Here is a 20,877-nt window from a genome sequence, read left to right as displayed (position 1 = left end):
GATGATTCTCACTGGCATTTAATATAAAGTATAATTTTTATGCTAGTGTCATTTTCAAAGTACTCAGTACTTCTAAATGATGTTTTACTTGTGACATTTTTGAAATAAGGATTATTGCCCAGCATCTGCATGTGGAATGAGTATCATAACATGGCATATATCATAACGTTTTACTTGTAATATTTCTGGTAATGTTTCCTTGGAAGAAATTTGGGAAGAAGATATCTGAAGGCTAGCTTTTGAGAAATTTAAAGATGTCACAATGTCTCCCCATCAATAAAGTATGCATTTTATGTTCTCTCTCTCAATTTCCCTTGTGGCTGTGCATGCACGTGTGTGAGAGTGTATGTGTGTGTGTGTGTGAGAGAGAGAGAGAGAGAGAGATGATTATCATATGGAGAAAGCTGCCACATTGTGTATATTAAAATCCTTATTTATCTAAGCATTCAAAAATTATTCTTAGTAACTCTCTTATTACTGGGGCCAAAAGATTATTAGTTCTCATTTACCAGTTACATGATGCTCTGAGTAGAGCCTGAGAGACTTTTAAATTAAAAAAAAAAATTAGGTGAGCATGCCTATTTTATGTGTTAACTTTTGTACAGAGAATGTTAAAATTAAACTCACTAGTTAGATCTCTGAAGATGATTTATAAAACTTCTAAATGTATCTTGACTTAAATTATTGTAAATTTTATGGAGAAAAACATCTATACTCTTCATGTTAGGTGCAACCTATCCAGGTGACAAAAGAAATTAAAATCACGAAATTCTAAAAAATAAGTTTTATTATCAGTGACTCAAATTTTGATTTGTTTATGTTTATGAATGGCCTTTTGAGATCTGGAAAATAATAAAATTGTTCTTTTTCCCAGAATTACCCCTGGACTACAAATTTTCAAGGTTTTCTTCAAGCAATTCAAAAACAGCTGGCTACTATCCAAACCCTCCATTGATCTTATCAAATAATGAGACACTGACAACCAAATAAACTGTCCTTACTGAAAACTGAAGTGAAGAACTATATATGCAGCAAGTCTACTGTAAAAATGTTACCTTTCAAAAAATACTATAAAATGCTTTATAGGAACAAATTCTTAATGATAACTGACCAAGAAATTGATGTTTTTTCCATAGGTCTCCTTTCTGGATAGACCATCTTTATGCCCAACAACTCTCATTACATTAAAATCTCAGTATCTTAGAACTGAAAAGAACCTTAATATTTTCTATACCAATAGTTCTGAGATTAGGATTCATCTGAGGATTAGGAATCACCTGTGTAATACATACATGTATTCATACACACACACACACAATTTACACATATGCCTAGACCAGTGGTTCTCAAAGTGTAGTCCCCAAACCACTAGCACAGCATCACCTGAGAATCTGATAGAAATACAAATTTGGGGGCGCCTGGGTGGCTCAGTTGGTTGAGCGACTGCCTTCGGCTCAGGTCATGATCCTGGAGTCCCAGGATCGAGTCCCGCATCGGGCTCCCTGCTCGGCAGGGAGCCTGCTTCTCCCTCTGACCCTCCCCCCTCTCATGAGCTCTCTCTCTCTCTCTCATTCTGTCTCAAGTAAATAAATAAAATCTTTAAAAAAAAAAAAAAGAAAAGAAATACAAATTTGCAGGCCCCATGCAAGGCCTGCAGAATCAGAAATGTCGGGGATGCAACCCAGCACCCTGTGTTTTAATATTAGTGGATTCATATACTAAAGTTCAAGAATCACTAGCTAGACCATAACCTCCAGAGATTGGTTTAATTGGTCTGGAAATATAGATGAGCACTGACATCTTTTACCTGCCCCAGGAAAAGCGCAGCCAGAATTGAGAATAATTGATCTCTATCTGTTCCTTCCACTTAAAACCAGAAATACTGAGTCTAGTGAGAATAGGCTATCCAAGCTATCAGGTTTTATGCTATTCTTAAGTTTTCCAAAACAAGGAGCTAAAGAGGATTTCTTGTGAGACCACACAGCCAGTATGGGACAGAAATGAGATGAGAAGCCAACTATTTCAACCTCTAATGTTACTCATAAGGGTTTTTCCCCCCCCAATAATGTTAAAGGCTATATAATTAATTTTCATTCACTTTAAGGTATATATTCTCAATGGGACAAAAATTGGTTCTTGGGGTGAAAAAAATACTAGATAATGCAATGAATTGTGCCCCTCCAAAGCTCAACCCTACCCAGTAAATCTTACTCTTTAGCATTAATTTCTCTCATTAGGGAAAAACAGAACTTAAAGTTAAATTTATTAATTAAATTTAATTTGGTTGAATTTAATTTTTCTCGGGGGGGGGTAGTAATGAAAAAAAGATTGGGAAAAATGCTTTAAGAGGTTTCATAGTTATATTACAATCCAGGATTATTGTGTTCCATGTGCTTCGTATAGTCCTCGAATAGTAGCTACTTGTGGCAAGATGTCTGGAGCCAGATGTTTACAATAAATTCCTGGCTACTCTTTATGTTATAATTTCGCTCTGTCCATCATGGACAGTGTCAGAAAACACAATGGTCACTATCATTATTTTACCTGGATTGTAGCAGAGAACTTAACATATTGATGCATGCAATGAAAAGATAAATATTTCATTAAATTTTTAAATGCTCAAATAATCCCAAAGGTATTGTGGGAATGAGTATCTCAGGGTGGGTAAACAGTTACTGAAATTTTTTCCTCAGTGTCAGTAGCTCTGTTTGATATCTACTAATAAGTATATGGTAATGTATTTAAAACTGATTTCCAAAATCTTACTGGAATATGATAACGAACACACAGTCAGCTTAGGGCTAAGTGAAAGATGCTGTCTGACGTATACAAATAGATATTTAATTTCTTTAAAAATAAAGCTGTTTTCCCTTATGTTGATTTATTTTGTCAATGGGAAAGAGGAATGTATCTTTTTTTCTTTTTTAAAGATTTTATTTATTTGAAAGAGAGAGACACAGCGAGAGAGGGAACACAAGCGGGGGGGGGGAGAGGGAGAAACAGGCTTCCCGCTGAGCAGGGAGCCCTATGCAGGGCTCGATCCCAGGACTCTGGGATCATGACCTGAGCTGAAGGCAGACGCTTAACGCCTGAGCCACCCAGGTGCCCTAAGAATGTATCTTTAAATGCTTATAAACTTATTATTAATATGAAAAATGAGAACCCCTAAATATGTTAATTGCACTTTTTTGGTCACTAAGGATTGAAAAAAAATGGAACTCAAATCAGAAGTTCCCATCCTACTTTTACCCGTACTTACCTAAGGGATCTGAACAAGTTACCATATATATCTAACTGACCTCAGTTTTTTCCATCTTGTCAAAAGACAAGGTTAGAGTTTTATTTCCAAGTTTCCTAATACCCTTCTAGCAGAGTCAGTTCTTCTAATGAATGTTGTTTTTCTGTTGGATAATTAGACTTTTAAGTTTTTTTATTTCATTTTTTCTAAAAAGTGCCAGTGTTTCTAATTGGATCTGAAAAGTAAAAATAATTTAAAAATGGCACTGTAAAAGTTAAAAAGATATTAGAGAAGAAAAGCTATATATTCTTTAATAAAGTTAAATGAAGCAAGAAAGCAGGAAAATTGTGTAAATGGACGGAGGACTTAAGTTTAATATTAGCATAAGGCAAACATTCATCATCTGAAAGATAACTACAAATAAATGCAAGAGATTTTAGATTTTCTTTGCTGGCCACTGTTGGTCTCATCAGCAGAGGTAAGATCTGAATGTCACAGTGGTAACAGTTTGTCAGAATTTCGTTTTTGGAATATTGAGGTAGAGAAACTTCAGTTAAACCATGAATTGCAATCTAAAATCAACTAAAGTTTACTCTTGAAATTCATGGGTCTGAACTGCACGGGTCCGCTTATATGCAAATATTTCTCGATACAGTACTGTAAATGTATTTTCCTTATGATTTTAACATTTTCTTTTTTCTAGCTTACTCTATTATAAAAATATAGCATATAATACATATACAAAGTATGTGTTAATGTTATCGGTAAGGGCTCCAGTTAACAGTAGGGTATTAGTAGTCAAGTTTGGCAGGGGAGTCAAACATTACACATGGATTTTTGACTATGTATGGGGGAGGGGGCCCTAATCCCCACATTGTTCAAGGGTCAACTATACTTCTGAGTTTTTTAAACTTGAAATCAGGTATTATTTCCCCACCAATTTTCATATCCAACAACTTTAAATACATGTATTTAAAGCAAAAAAAATATATATATATATATATACACACATATATGTATATGTACACACTCATACATGTATACACACACATTTATTGAACTGGTTTGAATGAAAAATCTATATGATTATTGTATATAACAAACCAGCATAAAATAGAATGTCACACTCTCTTTGGATATAATAACCTTGACTATATTAGAATCACATGGATAGCTTTTTCTTAAATGTGATGTTACAGTAACATTCCCTTACCTCTTCTCAGAGTCTTGAGAAGAACGTTACCATAAGACCCACTGTGCTGCCCATGAAAATCCTTGGGCATGGTCCAGTCCACATAGGGTGAATTCAAAAAGGTATCTCTTGTTGGTCTCTAGAAATAATGGCAGAAATAATGGCTATAAGTGCTTAACTCTTCACCAGGCTACTTCATGTTCCTTATTTATCCCCTACAGCATCCCTATGAGGTGTGTATAATTATTAAAATTTTACAGATAAGGACATTGAAATTCATAGAGGTTAAATAACATCCTTGCTCAAAATTGTACTGTTACTAAGGAACAGAGTCTATACATGAGCCCAAGTTTCACCCCAAAATTCATGCCCTTAGTTGACTGACACATAAAAGTCTTCCAACATTGGAAAAGATCGGGGCAAATTCTCAGTCTAAAACCACACTTCAATTTAACAGTCACATCATGCTAGGACATGTGAGGGATTAGAAATACACAGGCTCTGTCCTAAAGTAACAATTTAGTTAAAAATATTAAAGCAAAGATCTATAACATAGAACTTACCTGGAAGAGTAAAACAGAGAACCAAGAACCATGGGAGTCCTAAAACATATAATGAAGTCTACTCTTCTTGGAAGCCACATAAACTAAAGTTATTAGTAAGCAGGTCTACTCTTTCTTCATATTCAGGTTCAAACATTCACCTTGCACACTTAGCAAATTTCCCCTTTGATGCTGAGGAAACCAAAATGGAAAAGGAATAATGAAAACTGATCCAAGTAAACTTAATGGGAGATGGGATATCTGGGCCTATTGAGAGAATTTGGGTCATTAATTAGAATGACAACTACAATATCACATAGACTGCTTGGCAGTCAGGTTCTTATACCATGCACCTGTTCTCAGAGTCTTAAAAAAAAGACTTTATTTTACTTTATCGGTGCTTTGGCCTTGGCACTTTCTTGGTAAAGATTAAAGCTTAATAAAGTTTAATAAAGAGAAGAATGGGGCACCAGGCTGGCTCACAGTCGGTAGAGCAGAAGACTCTTTTTTTTTTTTTTTTAAAGATTTTATTTATTTATTTGACAGAGAGAGACATAGCGAGAGCAGGAACACAAGCAGGGGGAGTGGGAGAGGGAGAAGCAGGCTTCCCGCAGAGCAGGGAGCCCGATGTGGGGCTCGATCCCAGGACCCTGGGATCATGACCTGAGCCGAAGGCAGACGCTTAATGACTGAGCCACCCAGGCGCCCGAGCAGAAGACTCTTGATCTTGGGTGTGAGTTTAGCCTCACATTGGGGGGGTAGATTGTACTTAAAAAAAAAAAGGGGGGGCGCCTGGGTGGCTCAGTTGGTTAAGCAACTGCCTTCGGCTCAGGTCATGATCCTGGAGTCCCAGGATCGAGTCCAGCATCGGACTCCCTGCTCAGCAGGGAGTCTGCTTCTCCCTCTGATCCTTCCCCCTCTCATGCTCTCTCTCTGTCTCATTCTCTCAAATAAATAAATAAAATCTTTAAAAAAAAAATTTAAAAATTAATTAAAATAAATTAAGTGCCTATTAAAAGCAATCACCATGTTGAATCAATTAAAAAATATTCAAATTCTCTAAATTTAATACAAATGTCAACACTTCTTTATAGTTCCTAGCAACTAAATTTCATAAATATAATATTTAAAGTCCTTTTGGTACATTTACTCCCTTTGATGAAGGCAACAAACTGCTAATTTCATTTATTTTTGCAGCAGTTATCAAGATTGGGGCGCCTGGGTGGCTCAGTCGTTAAGCATCTGCTTTCGGCTCGGGTCATGATCCCAGGGTCCTGGGATCGAGCCCCGCATCGGGCTCCCTGCTCCGCGGGAGGCCTGCTTCTCCCTCTCCCTCTCCCCCTGCTTGTGTTCCTGCTCTCGTTATGTCTCTCTCTGTCAAATAAATAAATAAAATCTTTAAAAAAAAAAAAATTGCATTTGTAAATTTCAGTAGTGTTTTAATCTGTGACTGTATGGAACCCTGTATTAAGTGGTTAAAAAAAAGTACCCCTTTCAAAGACCAATCATGAATGAAGAATAACTTCAACTGAGTCCTGATTATTCACATAAATACGATTTTTGTTTTATGACAAATTTAGTACAGATGTTTATAATAATGGAAGATACCCTAGGCTTGAAATAAAAAAATTCACGTCTCTGTGACTTGCATCTTAGGCACATTTACTTCAACTTTCTGAGCCTGTTTTCTCAACTATTTAAATGGAGATAGTAAGACCTGTGTCAGGACTATGAAAGTAACATGAGAACACAAACGGATGTGCGGGACATACCTCAGATTTCTGGAGATTGTCAAACCAGAGACGGTATCTCTGACGCAAATCAGGTATCCAAGGCTCAAACTGTGACTCTGTGGAGCAGGGGATTCAGTAAGAATACAGGTAATTTTTGTTTGTTTTTATGATAAACACTGATTACAGAAACTGGAGTCAACTAGAGATAAAGGAGAAGCAGTAGCAGCGACAGGAGTGGTGGGGAGAAGGGACCCTGAGTAAGGAAGGTTAGAGAAGCCTTTTGTCAGTCTGGTCTAAGCTGAATACCCAGAAATGGAAAAGAATGCCCAAGGAGATTCTGTTTTGTGGGCACAAGGGGAATTATGAAGAATGACCCTACTAACGGCAATATGGCCTGAGCAGACCAAATGATACTTCTTTGGTGAACAGAGGACCAAATTGAGAAAGAAAACAAGGCAATGAAAAGAAATGGAACAGGGATATAGGAGTAAACCAACTGACTAGTAAAGTGAAACCTACATAATGTCTAATTGAGTCTAATTTTATTAAACAGAACAGAAACCATGGTAATCTAACAATCGAGGGGCACCAACCTACTAGAAAAATGAATACTATTGGTTAAAGCTGGTAATAAACCAAGGGCAACAAAAATGATATTTTTCTGACCATGTCCAGAAAAGGATAAGAGAAAATGCTTGACACAAGTGGTTGATGCAGAAAAAAATCAATCACTAAATTGAAAAGGTAAAATGAACACTATAAGGAAAATTTAGGATTAAGTTGGGTGTAGAGTTTGCAAAGAAAACCTAGCTCTCTAAAACTTAAAGTTCTCCAGGCCTAGAAGAAATTATACTTAAGTAAAACTTCCAAGTATGGATTGCATCAAGAGTCAGCAGGTCTGTTTAATAATAATTTGGGGCCATTTATGTAAAATTTTTGTTTAGATGGCTAAAAATACCATTCCTTTTCACAGGTCTTGCAATATCCATAGCTCCCTCAACTCCAGAGATTGCAGAAGTATTTAGCTTCCAAACCTTCATGTGACAACTGCTGAACAGCAAAACATTATGGTAATTAGATTGAGATGTCTGAGATCATTTGTTTCTAGACACTGTGTCAGTCACAATTTTTTTTATTCTTTTTAAAGCAACACACTTGTAGGAAAAGAAATTAAGCACTTACAGAATACACAAAGATTAATTTCTTCCAAACGTCTATCTTAAGCTCACTGAGAAAAGAGTAAGATCAGTTAACATAAATGTAGTAAACAAGAATGGTGCATTAAGAATAGTTTTCCACAGGGGCACCTGGGTGGCTCAGTCGTTAAGCGGCTGCCTTCGGCTCAAGTCATGATCCCAGGGTCCTGGGATCGAGCCCCGCATCGAGCCCCACATCAGGCTCCTTGCTCAGCAGGAAGCCTGCTTCTCCCACTCCCACTCCCCCTGCTTGTGTTCCCTCTCTCACTGTATTTCTCACTGTATCTCTCACTGTCAAATAAATAAAAATCTTTATAAAAGAAAAGTTTTCCACTAAGTGAAATAAGTCAGAGAAAGACAAATACCATTATGATTTCATTCATATGTGGAATTTAAGAAACAAAACAAGGAAAGGGGGGAAAAGACAAATCAAGAAACAATACTCTTAATTACAGAGAACAAACTGATGGCTACCAGAGAGGGAGTGAGGGGATGGGTTAAATGGGTAATAGGGATTAAGGAGTGCACTTGCTAAGACGAGTACAGGGTGATGTATGAAACTGTTGAATCACTATATTGTAGGCCTAAAGCTAATATAACACTGTATGTTAATTAACTGGAATTAAAATAAAAACTTAAAAAGCCAAAAATGTTTTCTACTAAAAACAGTATTTTAAGTAAATGACTAAAATCAAGAAATGGTGCTTCAATTACCTTCAATAACTGCACTGGCTGAATAGGAAAAATTATGTTCATGAGCATGCAGTTAGTTAGGCTTCTTATTTACCCTTTTCCAAGAAAAAAATGTCTTAGAAATTTGGTGGCTTTTTTTTGAAGCTTCAGGAAAACGCTTACTGTGACAATTTTATAACTTTAATGAATTCCCAACCTTTTATTAGCCTAGACAACACAGAACTTTATTTTTATTTTTTGGTGAAAACAAGAAATACAGCAGAGCGACAGACTATTTTTCCTTTGAGCACAAAGAAGACTAAAGTACTTAATGATCCTTGTTTAGTTTGACAGAGCAATTCTACAAGTACTTACACTTAAGGTTAGGAACATAAAATGTCAAGTACAACATTATTATTAGGGCAAGAAATATCAAGACAGTAGAGTTATGTTTTTCTTTTTGAGATTACTTTCACAAGACAAAGCAACAATTTGCAAAATTTCAAAGATCACATTCAAATTATATTTCTTAGAACTATATATACAGACAGGCCAGAACAAGCTGATAATATTAATGAATATTCACAGGTGTCATACTGCACAGGAACAAGTTTGATATTTTTGCACACATTCTCAATTACAAGCAAAAAGCAGGCCTGTAAATGTCAATTTTGCCAGCAAGCAAAAATAGAGAAAGGAATTAATAGGATTTTACTCAAATACAGCATATACCATTCATCTTCCACATAGAAAAGAACACTCCTATAATAATAGAGAGAAAACATCCAGACTTGCATTTTTGTGTATAAAAATCTACTGGCGAATTCAAGGGAATTAGGGAAAACTACTCCAAGCATCCTCTTTAAACATCAACCACTTTGATTCTCCCACCTCTCCCGGGAAAAGCTTCAGGGACTCTCCCCACCATCCCCAACCCTGCAGGGTTCCAGTCTTCCCTGTGCCTTTCCAAGACTACTCCACAGCAGGTTCATTTCGGTTTCTGGGCTTTCAGGTTCCTCAGCCCACAGCATCCTCCCCACTTGCTGTGCCCAGACCTCCCAAACACACTTAGAGCTTAGAGCAAAGCCTTCAAAAAAAAGGAGAAAGGCAGTCATTACTAGCACTATATACCACCCAAGTAAGACAGCCCTGACGGCACTGCTGTCCCACCTACTGGAACCTGTCCTGGAAATCCAGACACCACACATCCCCATACCGCCCTAGGAGGGTAGCCTGGCATCTCCCACAGTGTAGACTGCAGCCTGCTCCGTTTTTGGGAGAGAAGCAGGGAAGGAAATGCGGAAGTGGAGGAGGGAGAGCCAGGAAGGCCAGGCCATAGGATGGAGGCCCCGGGGACATCAAAGCAGTAATAAAATAGAGGACAGAGGTGACCCTCGAAATGCTGCCCTGGGGTTATTTCTAAGTGATCCAAGGCCACCCCCCCCCCGCCAAATTTCCATGTTTAAAAAAGTAGAGTGAAACTAAGTTTTGGTTGCTTTAGACCACACCCTACTCTGGGTCTGCCTTAAATCCATCACTGTGAGGCCCCCTGTCTTTCCCCTCTGCTTCTCAAACTCAACTCAAGAAACACAGGTTTTGGAAAGTGGACAGGGAAAAAGGGTGGGGTCATCAAAGTTGGCCCAAAAGAACACTGCTCATAACTAAACAACCTACAGGTCTCCTTTCAGACCCTACTAAAAAGGAAGTAGGGGGGAGGCATGAGGGCAGAAGAGCACAATTAAAAGATCTGGAGTCTATTGTACAGTACCTTTCTCCCTCTGGACACAAGGTGAGAGCAAATTAAACAAAAAGCCTGCTTTTGCCAGTTTAGTTTTCTGTTTCTGAGCTGTAACTGTTTCAGAGAGGGAGGAAGGGTGGGAGAGGGAAGCAGAGAGAACAAGGTGGTGGGGGGAGGGAAGAGAAAGATAGAGACAGATACACAAGAGGCCCCACAGACCAGAAACACCTCTCCCTCAGTGCCCCCACCCTAGCAACTTTATCCTGTCATTCTGAGAATGAGTGCAAGAGTTAGGAGGGGGATACCTAACAAAGTTGCCCAAATAAAGGGTGTTTGTTGGCTACAGCTCAGAAAGCCTAACTGCTGGAAGTGAACCATTACCAGCCTTGCTTTGGGCACTATCATGTATGACTGCCCAACCTGCCCAACAGCCAATTGGGTTTATAGATAACTACTTGATGGGGTAGGGGATCTGAGGGGAAGTTCCCTATGTGCTGCCTGGGATCTTAAGTCCACAGATAGTTGCTGAGGAAGCAGGCAGTGGTGCCTATGCAAAGCTTACCCAGAAGGCCGAGAGCAGGTTTGGGTGGGCCATAGCACAGACCGTCATACTCACCAGTACCTGTTCACAAAGCAGAATGCCCAAAGGCAAAAGAAGACCAATGCAGTAACACTGAACACCTCTCATCTGTTACCTCATTCATGCCTAGTAGCCCCCACCAGCCCCCTTATTCTGCCAGATAACCAGCTGGGTGGATGGCACAGGCCAGGAAGGCAGCTAGGAGCCAGTCAGTGGTAGCCAGAATGTCCAGTTTGGGTTGACGGCTGGCATCATCTAGATCAGCTTCATCTTGCAGCAGTGAAATTCAAAGAACTTGACATACAGTACATGGGTATCAGGAGGACAGTCAGCATTAAGTATGAAGCCCAGCTAGTTATTTGCAAAGGTATTTCAAGCTTCTTTGTGGTAGATAACCACTTAAAAAACTGGGAAAAGACCATGGTCACAGACAGGGCTCAAGGCATGCAAAGGAAGGCAGTGCCTATCTATCTACAGCATCATGTGCATGGCATAGAAGCAGTGCAAGGCCATGCACTTGGAACATGTAACAGGATACAGAAGAGCGTGAAGGTCCAGAGGAAGAAGAACACAAGCGTATAAGAGTCAACCTTGCAACTGATTGTTGAAGATTTAGAAGAACCAAAGAAAATACTCCAGTGTGAAGAGAAAGCAGATAGAAGACTGCATGCTGTTGGCTAAGCATAGGTTCAAGGGGAGGTGGTGAGGAGACTTGTGCAGGAGCTTCTCATAAGGTCATCAGTTAGCCAGACTGGAACCTGAAGGACCTGGGGCTCTCCACTGGCTGCCTTGCTGGGTCTCGAATTCCACGGCGAGGCCCTTCACCCATCAGGTAGTATTGTAGGGGATTGGGCCACAGTTCTGCTTTGATAATCTCCGCAATCCTGTCGAATTCCAGAAGGCTGTGGTCTGAGAACCAGTTAAAGAAACTGGGTATAGTGTTTCCTTCCCGATTCCTGTGGATATGGGACTGGGGGTCTTGGCCCCTGTGCCAGCGGATTGGAGTGGAAAGAGACACCACCCTGCCAGAGGATCTGCGCTCATATTCTTTGACGAGGCCCTCATTCCGGAAGTAGGGGTTGCTCTGAAAGATGAACTTGAATTTGCAGCCTGCTCTGGGGTGTTTGAGCTCCTCCACCTCCAAATTGATCATGTACCTCATCATGTCTTCATCTTGGCCACTGATCATAGGTGACAGCTGGGGGTGGTTCCGAAAGGCAGTGACCCAGAAACCTGGGATATTTTGGATAATGAAACTTCTGCGCTGCATATGAAGCCTTCGCATGCGGCCAAACTTGCGCTCCAGCTGAAGGAAGGCCCTGTCAGCCTGGGCATTTACATTTGACAGCTCCTGATCGATGGCCTCCAGAGAATCCATGCAGTTATTGATCTTCGGGGCCTTGCCCCGTGTCTCCTCTTTCATTCCTCCTACCACCTTTTTTTCCTTCTGCATCACCTTCTTTTCCTCCACCACCTCCTCTGCTCCTCCCTCCTTTTCCACAGCCGCTGAAACGGCGCACTTTTTTGTCATTTCCTTGGCCTTCGCCCCAGGCATCATCTGAGACCCCAACCCCCCTGCGCCACAGGCTTCTAGAGCTTTCTCCCCAGCAGGGCCCTGCGGCTCTCTACGAGGACAGCCATTTTCCTGGCTATTGTCGGTCGCCACCGCGGCGGAGGCTGAGGCAGGGGCTGCTGCCAAACCTTCCGTGGCAAGAACCTCTTTCTGGCCCGATCTGGTCGCTAAACGGCCGCGACTCCCAAAAACTCGAACGCGGAGCACCGGGGCACAACTAGCGGGGTTCTGGGGTGCGCCTCCCTCCGCGGCGGTCTCCAAGCCGCCCTCACCTGTGTCCGCCATCACCGGCGTCGCCTCGGTTTCCTCGCCCGGGCACTGGTTTAGGTCCGGATGTCCCGGGGCATGGTCGCCAGTAGCCAGGTCGCAGTCTTTAGCGACAGGAAGATTGTTGCCCTCATGCAGGCCGCTCATTTTGGTAGAAGGCAGACCTGCAGGAGGAGAGCGTCTCTTGTCCTCCGCAGAAGACGCGCTCCGCCCCAAACCGCCCCTCTTTTCCACTCGGGAGGGATGCTGCTATGGCAACCGGTGACATCACGGCAGCGGCGTCGTCACATCGCGCGAGAATTCGCTGAGCCTTGTGATTGCGACAGTCAAGGGTATGCCTTTGTCTTTGTGTGGTAAGATGTGAGTTTCGTCGGTCTGGGAATGATTTGGTTTACATGACTGGGTGCAGACCAAATTCAAACATGTGAGAATTGTGTTAATGTGTATTTCTAAGGCTCTGAATGAATTTCTAAGCCACCTACACTGTTAATTTTCTCTTAAAATATTTACCTAAAAGATAAGAAAGGTTAAGTAATTGTTCAAGTCCGTCAGCTCATAGGGCCTTCCGTGCATGGTAAGGTGGACTCAGCAATTCACATGCCTGCTTTTTTTTAATGTACAGATTCATGACTATTACCAAAAGATTGAGATGGGGAGAGTTTCATCTTTCTTAAGAGAAGTGTTGATTTAAAAACTTAGGAGCTGTGGAAAGGGAGGCTTCTCTCATCCTAACGACATAATGAAGAATTATTTCATGTATTTATGTATGTTGGGCAACCCCTATGAAGCTGTCGGACAATATTACCTCTTCACTTTTAACTAATATAAGTAGCAAATGTATTTTCCTTACTTAGAGTTGACCCACACCTGTGAGCACGCAAATTTAGCCTTTAAGCATTATTGAAAAAGACATGATCTCAGATTTTAATTTCCAAAATTGTACATACATGTTGCTTATTCTCAGGTCATAATCCTAATCTAAAAGGAGTTCTTGCTTTAATAATGCCTGTGGGCATGAAGCCAGCAAATATTTGCCAAAATTTGCCCCTGTGATAATTTACTGCAGGATGGAAGCAATAATCAACTGTTTGGGGCACTGAAACTATTAATTGTCCAAATTAAAATATTTTAAGTAACATTTAAAATGTTAATGTTAAAATATTTACTTAAAATTTCTCTTTTCAAGTTGGCTCATACAATTCATCTAACAGTAATGTCAGTACTGTTCTATGTGTTGTTTTGTTTGCTGGAGTACAGAAAAACTGGTGTTAATCCTTAGATGAATACAAGAATGAAGGAAAACTTAAATTTTGCATATTTTTAACATCTTAAATTCATACTAGAAAAATGTTTATGATTATAACTCTTCGTAATAGAAACTACACTACAGAGCACCCTAGATTATGATCACTTTTAAATTAGGACTCAGAAGAGGATCCAGTGCAAAGTAAGGATGTAGGGGAAACAGATTTACAAAAAAGTAGCAGGTATATTGAGGGAAGTAGTGCAGACCCTGTGCAACTAAGAATGAGGTGCTGATAGACACTGGCAGACATTACAGAGGAACAGCCTCTCATGCAGCTTTAGTTTAGCTCACAAAGATTTACTAGAGAATTTATAAACAATTAAGGTATTTTTGTACCCCTAATCAGCCTACTCAAGAACAGACTGTCCAGATTGACTGCTGCAGCTAATCAGATAACCCATAAAAATTGTGCAAACAAGATTCACTCTTCTCAGACTACAATTACTTTTCTCTCCTTTTTTTCCTCTTTTAAAAAACCTATTTTGCCTCTGTGGGGTGAAATCAATCTACTGATTTATCCTCTTTGTAAATAAGTAAACAATGTGCTATAATTAAGTGACTTTATGACTTGGGGTTATTCTTTGACACTACTCTGCCTTGTTTCCTTTATTAAGAAATCTTTGCAGTGTGGAAGGATTAATTCGCTAGGATTATAACCTGAGCCAAGAAGCAGACAAGCAGCAAATGTTGAATGAAAGTTCCTTTGCCGTACAAGAAAGAAAGAATTTGCTATTTGCAACAGAAAATTAGAAAATTAGGGCGCCTGGGTGGCTCAGTCGGTTAAGCGACTGCCTTCGGCTCAGGTCGTGATCCTGGAGTCCCAGGATCGAGTCCCGCATCGGGCTCCCTGCTCAGTGGAGAGTCTGCTTCTCCCTCTGACCCTCCTCCCTCTCATGCTCTCTGTCTCTCATTCTCTCTCTCGCAAATAAATAAAATCTTAAAAAAAAAAGGAGAGTGTCATTTCTCACTTAAAAAAAAAAAAAAAAGAAAAAAGAAAATTAGAAAATTAGGTAACACTGCTACTACCTGTGAACCTTTTTTCTCCTTGCATATACCAAAGTTTTTTAAAAGATTTTTATCTCTACTACTTGAAATATCCCCATCCCTAGCTTTAATTATTCCTGTCAATGGAATCATTTTCCACTAATAATAACCTGCCCATTCTTGAAACTCCATTCAAGCCTACCTCATGTAGATTGCCTTAGGCATTTTAATGCATTTAATTTCATAAACAAGGACCCAGGAAGCACAGAGAAGTTAACTCACTCATGGTGAGATATTAATTGCCAAACTGCCTCTTCCCATCTCCTATGCATAACCTTTCCTTATCACCTTACCATTCTGATAGTCCTCTGAATTTCTATAGCTCTTATGACCTTCGCCATGCAAATTAGAATTTACCTTCTATCTTTAACTTTCTTGGTGGTTTTATGCAGATCAGTCTACTCATCCCAGCTAGACAAGGATGGCTGCGTAGTGGCTTCTTCCTTGGCATCTACTGTAGTATAGCCTAGTGACTATCTCGTTGAAGATTGCAATGAATTTGATTATTTGATTTAAATGAAAAATTTAAAAGGTTTTACCAAAATAAATAATATGACTGTGCTAGTATTTTATTTTGGGTTGAGTGGATATATATTATAGGTATGAATCATTTTATCTGCATATTAGAATATTGGATTTTGGGTACACAACAAAGCCTGTTCTGTTGGCAATTGGCAATAAGCCTCACTACAGAGAAAAAGATACATCAGTAACACGACCATATGGAAAAATATTTGCAGGAAATGCCATGAAAATCTAGGAGGTAATTTTCATTTGCCACAGGACTAGGACTTTAACAAAAGTTCAAATATAATACAGTCAAATAGGAATGACTTTACTAAAGTGTATAGTAAATACTGGAAAATTTAGGAAATATCCGCTGTTGTTAATCTTGAACAACAAGTTTGTCTTTTCAAAATGAGAGGGTTTCTGGTTATATATTCATTATAGCCTACATTTATTTAGTGACTTCTAAATGTGTTATCTCATTTAATCCTCAGAACAACCCTGTGAGGTAACAATATTATGACCTCCATTTTACATTACCTCAGAAGGAACTCAAGCAAAGAGGAACTGAGTGGTTTATCCACGGTCACACAGCAGTGATAGAGCCATAATCTGAACCCAGGTAATCTGACTCAAGAACCTGCACACTCACTCCTTATATCGTCTGCAATTCTACACAACATATAAAATGCAAAGGCGCTTTCTTAGAAATAAGACCATATGACCATCCCAGTTTAATGTTAAATCTTATCGTCCTATTCCCCTCTGCCCATCCAGAAAGATACTAACAGTTGTTAAGGAAGTGCCCAATCACTAAAAGGAGAAACAAGAATTCATGATCCTGGATTCAATGCCATTAAGTCAACAGTTCTCAATCCATCAGATGTTAACATTCCCTTAGTTCATTTGTTATTTCTTTATTGGTATTGTGTAGACCCAGTCTTATTGGATGAGGGCGAAAGACATGGGCTGCATTTCCATCTCTGCCTTCATGAGCAATGGAAATTTGGGCAAGTGGTTTAACTTTTTTAATCTCAATTTCCACATTTTATAAAATGGGAATCATTAGGAGCACCTGGCTTGCTTAGTCAGTGGAGCATGCGACTTTTGATCTTGGGGTTGTGAGTTCACGCCCTAAGTTGTGTATAGCCTACTTAAAAAAAAAAAATGGGAATAGTAAGATCACTCAACCTGTCTTTATCCACTGCTCAGAGTAATGGGTCAATATTGTAATGTGGGTGAACCTTCCTTGTAAGTCACTTTCCTGATGTTGCTTTCCTCCTCCCTCACCCCTATCTCCATCTTTCTTTTTTTCCTTCTTTTCTTTAACAGTTATTTCATGGACCATTACAGCCAGAAGATACTGAATTTTCAGACAATTTCCCCTAAATGACCCTTAACTTATGGAAGGCGTCATGTCCCTATGACTTGAATCACCTCTCCAGGGCTCCAAAGCCCAGAATTAAGTTGAGCAGCAACAGAAGCTTTCTATGGAAACGTTTCTCTTCCTCAGACAAGACAAAGGCATCATCAGCAGACAGACCCTGTGTGTCCAGGGCCAGGCAAAATTGCCATTTCCAACAGAAAGCTGTCCTGTTTTTTGGGAAAACAATGGCTGAAGAACAGCTTCCTTCACATTCAAAGAAGATGCTAGTCTAATTGAATTTCTTGCAGGCAAGAATCAAGGGTGGATCTGGCTTTGGTACCAAATCAGTGTGAAGTTTGTTGTGGTGGCCACAAAAATGCACCTCACAGTCTTCCAAATACAAGGAGAGTAATTGTTCAGGAACCTGAATGCTGCACCCTGCATCTATAGCCTCCTTTGCATTCTGGCCATACCTCCTATGAGCTGCTCCAGCCAGTGACTGAGTGTGGCTAGGAAACTAAGGCAAGACCATTGCTAGGAGATGTGGGACTCAGCTGACAGCTGACTCTGGCTGGCTCAAGGACTCCCTTTTGGCCTTGCTGAATCTTCCTTGGATGGCACAAGAGACTAGGACACTTCCACCCAACTTTCTCTTGCTCTCTTTTTCATTCAGAATCAGATTTTCTTTCTGGTCAAATGCCTCTTCCATCTTTTTTCTGGCTCCCTCCCCATTTCACTCACTGACACAGTCATTTCCCCTAATAAAATCTTTGCATTTCCCCTAATAAAATCTTTAATCTCGGGCGCCTGGGTGGCTCAGTTGGTTAAGCGACTGCCTTCGGCTCAGGTCATGATCCTGGAGTCCCGGGATCGAGTCCCTCATCGGGCTTCCTGCTTGGCAGGGAGTCTGCTTCTCCCTCTGACCCTCCTCCCTCTCATGCTCTCTGTCTCTCATTCTCTCTCTCTCTCAAATAAAGAAATAAAATCTTTAAAAAAAAATCTTTAATCTCAGCTTGATTCTGCGTTTCAGAGGATCCAGAATAACATATTTAACAGATCATTTAAACCTCTTAGTTCCCATTTTTGTATCTTGTAAATTGGGGTCGGGGGACAGAGAGAAGAGCTAGAAGCGGGGAAAGACTTAGTGAAATAAGAAGAAGGTCATGCCTACACTAAATGACATGATGAAGTAGTCAGATGCCTATATCTTAGAATCGCTAGTTCCTTATATATTTTGGAGATTAACCTCTTCAGATAAATGGTTTGCAAATATTTTCTCCCATTCTGTAGGTTCCTTTTCACTTGATTGTTGATAAAATAAAAAGTGTAAGTATTAGAAAGTTTTATGTCAGAGTTTGGCAATTATTCTCATTCTTAGTGTTAAATGATGATGTATCTTACAAGCAGTATGGGAGCCATAGAGTTTAGAGTAGATGAAATAAGTTGCTTTAAAAAAATACAGTGTTTAAAACAGCGTGGGGAGGAAGGAGGGCCTGGCTGGCTCAGTTGGTAGAGCATATGACTTGTTTGTTTGTTTGTTTGTTTGTTTCAAGTTTTTATTTAAATTCTAGTTAGTTGGGATGCCTGGGTGGCTCAGTCAGTTAAGCATCTGCCTTTGGCTCGGGTCATAATCTCAAGGTCCTGGGGTGGAGTCCTGCATCGGGCTCTTTGCTCAGCAGGGAGCCTGCTTCTCCTTCTGTCTGCCGCTCCCCCCCACTTGTGCTCTCTCTATCTGACAAATAAATAAATAAAATCTTTTTAAAAAAAATTCTAGTTAGTTAAGATACAGTGTAATATTGGTTTCAGGAGTAGAATTTAGTGATTCATCACTTACATATAGCACCCAGGAGCATGTGATTCTTGATCTCAGGGTCTTAAGTTCAAGCCCCACGTTGGGGGTGGAGTTTACTTAAAAAATAAAAAAAAGAATAACAGTGCAAAATGTTCTCATATGTAAAATGGTGCTAGGTTCTAGGCTTAAATAATGGATTTTTCATCTATATGTTTGGCACTGGATAATTACTTTATATGGGGCACTATCCCTCACATTGCAGGACATCTAGCTTCCCTAATGTCCCTAATGACATTACTGGTAACACCTACATTCATTTTATAAACAAAATAACTGGGAAATTTCCCGAACACCGCAGGAGGAAGTCCATATATACATGGATAATCAGTTTGTAAATGCTTGTGAATGATATGGTATTCTCATTCCTGGTCACTAGAGGGAGGAAGTAGTCTGACTACAACAGCACCTAGACCACCATATACTAGACCCATCTCAAAACAACTCTTTACTGTGCTAAGATAAGTTAGAGCTTGGTGAAGAGGATGACGAATATTAAGTGCTGTTATAACTAATCACCCAATTGACTCAAATCTCAATAAATACACATTCTCCACATTTCTCAGTGATATTGACAGTTCTGTACCATTTCAGCAGCCAAATTCCAGAAGTATAGTAAAACATTTGAACTACTTTAGCTAATTCTGTTCTTTTTTTTTAAAGCTTTTATTTATTTATCTGAGAGAGGGCACGTGCGCGCACGAGGTGGGGGAGGGGCAAAAGGGGAGGGGCAAACAAACTCCCCTTTGAGCAGAGAGCCCCACACAAGGCTTCATCCTGGGACCCTGGATCATGACCTGTGCTGAAAGCAGACGTTTAACCGAGTGAGCTACCCATGTGCCCTAATTCTGTTCTTCTAAAGAAAAGTAAAACCAAGCAGTTTAATTCAGACAGCAAATATCAAGAACTGCATTTTTAAATACAGGTAATAGTTATAATCTGATAGAGCAAGAAAATACATCCCTTTATAAAGCCATTCATGAATAGATTGGGAATAACTTTAAGGCTAATAAATTTATACTTAATTAGGATTTTACATATGTTTTTGTGCCAAAATTGTAGGTTACTGCAATATAGTGGGATGTGTTGTAGCTAGAAATGAGAAACCCTGCTTGAATACAGCCTGTGTTACTTACATCTAGGTTAATACACTTCAATTTGCTACACCTTTAATTCCTTATCACATGGGGATAGTGATACAAAGATTGTAGGATTACAAACATGAAAGCATACATGGAAATTCCTGGTATTTTTAACAATCCTCTGAGAAGATTCGAAGACAAAGATGTGTACTTGGAGCAGAATTAGATATCCAAGGTTTAAACTGTGACTCCATGGGGCAGAGAACTCAAATGTGATTAAGAATATAGATAAATAGGGCTCCTGGGTGGTTCAGTCGTTAAGCGTCTGCCTTTGGCTCAGGTCATGATCCCAGGGTCCTGGGATCGAGGCCCACATCGGGCTCTCTGCTCAGCAGGAAGCCTAGGCTTCTCCCTCTCCCACTCCCCCTGCTTATGTTCCCTCTCTCACTGTGTCTCTCTGTGTCAAATAAATAAAATCTTAAAAAAAAAAAAGGATATAGATAAATATCTTGTTTTGCTTTTATAATGAAAACCAAATTCAGGACACTAAGAGATGAAGCAGGAGCAGCAATAGAGTTTAGGGTAATGATCCCCCAAACATTAGCATGCATTACAATCACCTGGAGTGCTGGTTAAAATACAGTTTCTAGATTCCACCTCGAGTTTGATTGGACAGGACAGGAGTGGGGTTCTCAAATTTGCATTTCTAAAAGATTCAGGTGAACCTCATGCTCCTGGTCTGGGGACCACCCTTTGCAATCTACTGCATTAGGATAATGGAGAATAGTAGGTTGAAGTGAAGAGTGAGAGAGAACGGTCCAAGTAAAGAAGGTCAGAGAATTGTCTTGTAGGCATCTGAATGTGCAGAAATGAAAAGGGAAACACAGGAAGATTGTTGATTAAGTATGTTAGTACTACTTATAGGTCAGTATGTCCTGAGCAGACTCAACATCTTCAGTGATGTGAGGATAACAGAACCACTTAGTTTGTAA

General features: G+C 39.9%; 2 protein-coding genes across 3 annotated transcripts in view; one reads left to right on the top strand and one right to left on the bottom strand.

Annotated features, from left to right (window-relative positions):
- Positions 1 to 1,336, top strand: part of NT5DC1 (5'-nucleotidase domain containing 1) — a 143,059-nt gene extending 141,723 nt beyond the window's left edge. Inside the window, exon 12 of one of the 2 annotated variants that reach the window (XM_021693308.2) lies at positions 875 to 1,336. In XM_021693308.2, coding sequence (XP_021548983.1) covers positions 875 to 990 — 116 coding nt within the window. In that variant the 3' untranslated portion in view covers positions 991 to 1,336. The remainder of the gene's footprint in view (positions 1 to 874) is intronic. The other variant, XM_021693307.1, reaches the window with a different exon arrangement.
- A 7,460-nt stretch (positions 1,337 to 8,796) lies between these two features.
- TSPYL4 (TSPY like 4) lies at positions 8,797 to 12,950 on the bottom strand. The gene has a single exon (XM_021693178.2). The coding sequence runs from the start codon at positions 12,876 to 12,878 to the stop codon at positions 11,634 to 11,636; it is 1,245 nt and encodes a 414-aa protein (XP_021548853.1). The 5' UTR covers positions 12,879 to 12,950; the 3' UTR covers positions 8,797 to 11,633.
- Between the last annotated feature and the right edge of the window lie 7,927 nt (positions 12,951 to 20,877).

Source organism: Neomonachus schauinslandi, chromosome 8 (genome assembly GCF_002201575.2).
Source record: "Neomonachus schauinslandi chromosome 8, ASM220157v2, whole genome shotgun sequence".
Taxonomy (NCBI): domain Eukaryota; kingdom Metazoa; phylum Chordata; class Mammalia; order Carnivora; family Phocidae; genus Neomonachus; species Neomonachus schauinslandi.
The sequence above is the reverse complement of the archived record's forward strand: the minus strand, read 5'-3'. Positions and strand labels throughout refer to the sequence as shown.

Coding starts and splice junctions, on each gene's coding strand:
- TSPYL4 (XM_021693178.2), bottom strand. CDS start 12,878: ATGAGCGGCCTGCATGAGGGCAACAATCTTCCTGTCGCTAAAGACTGC.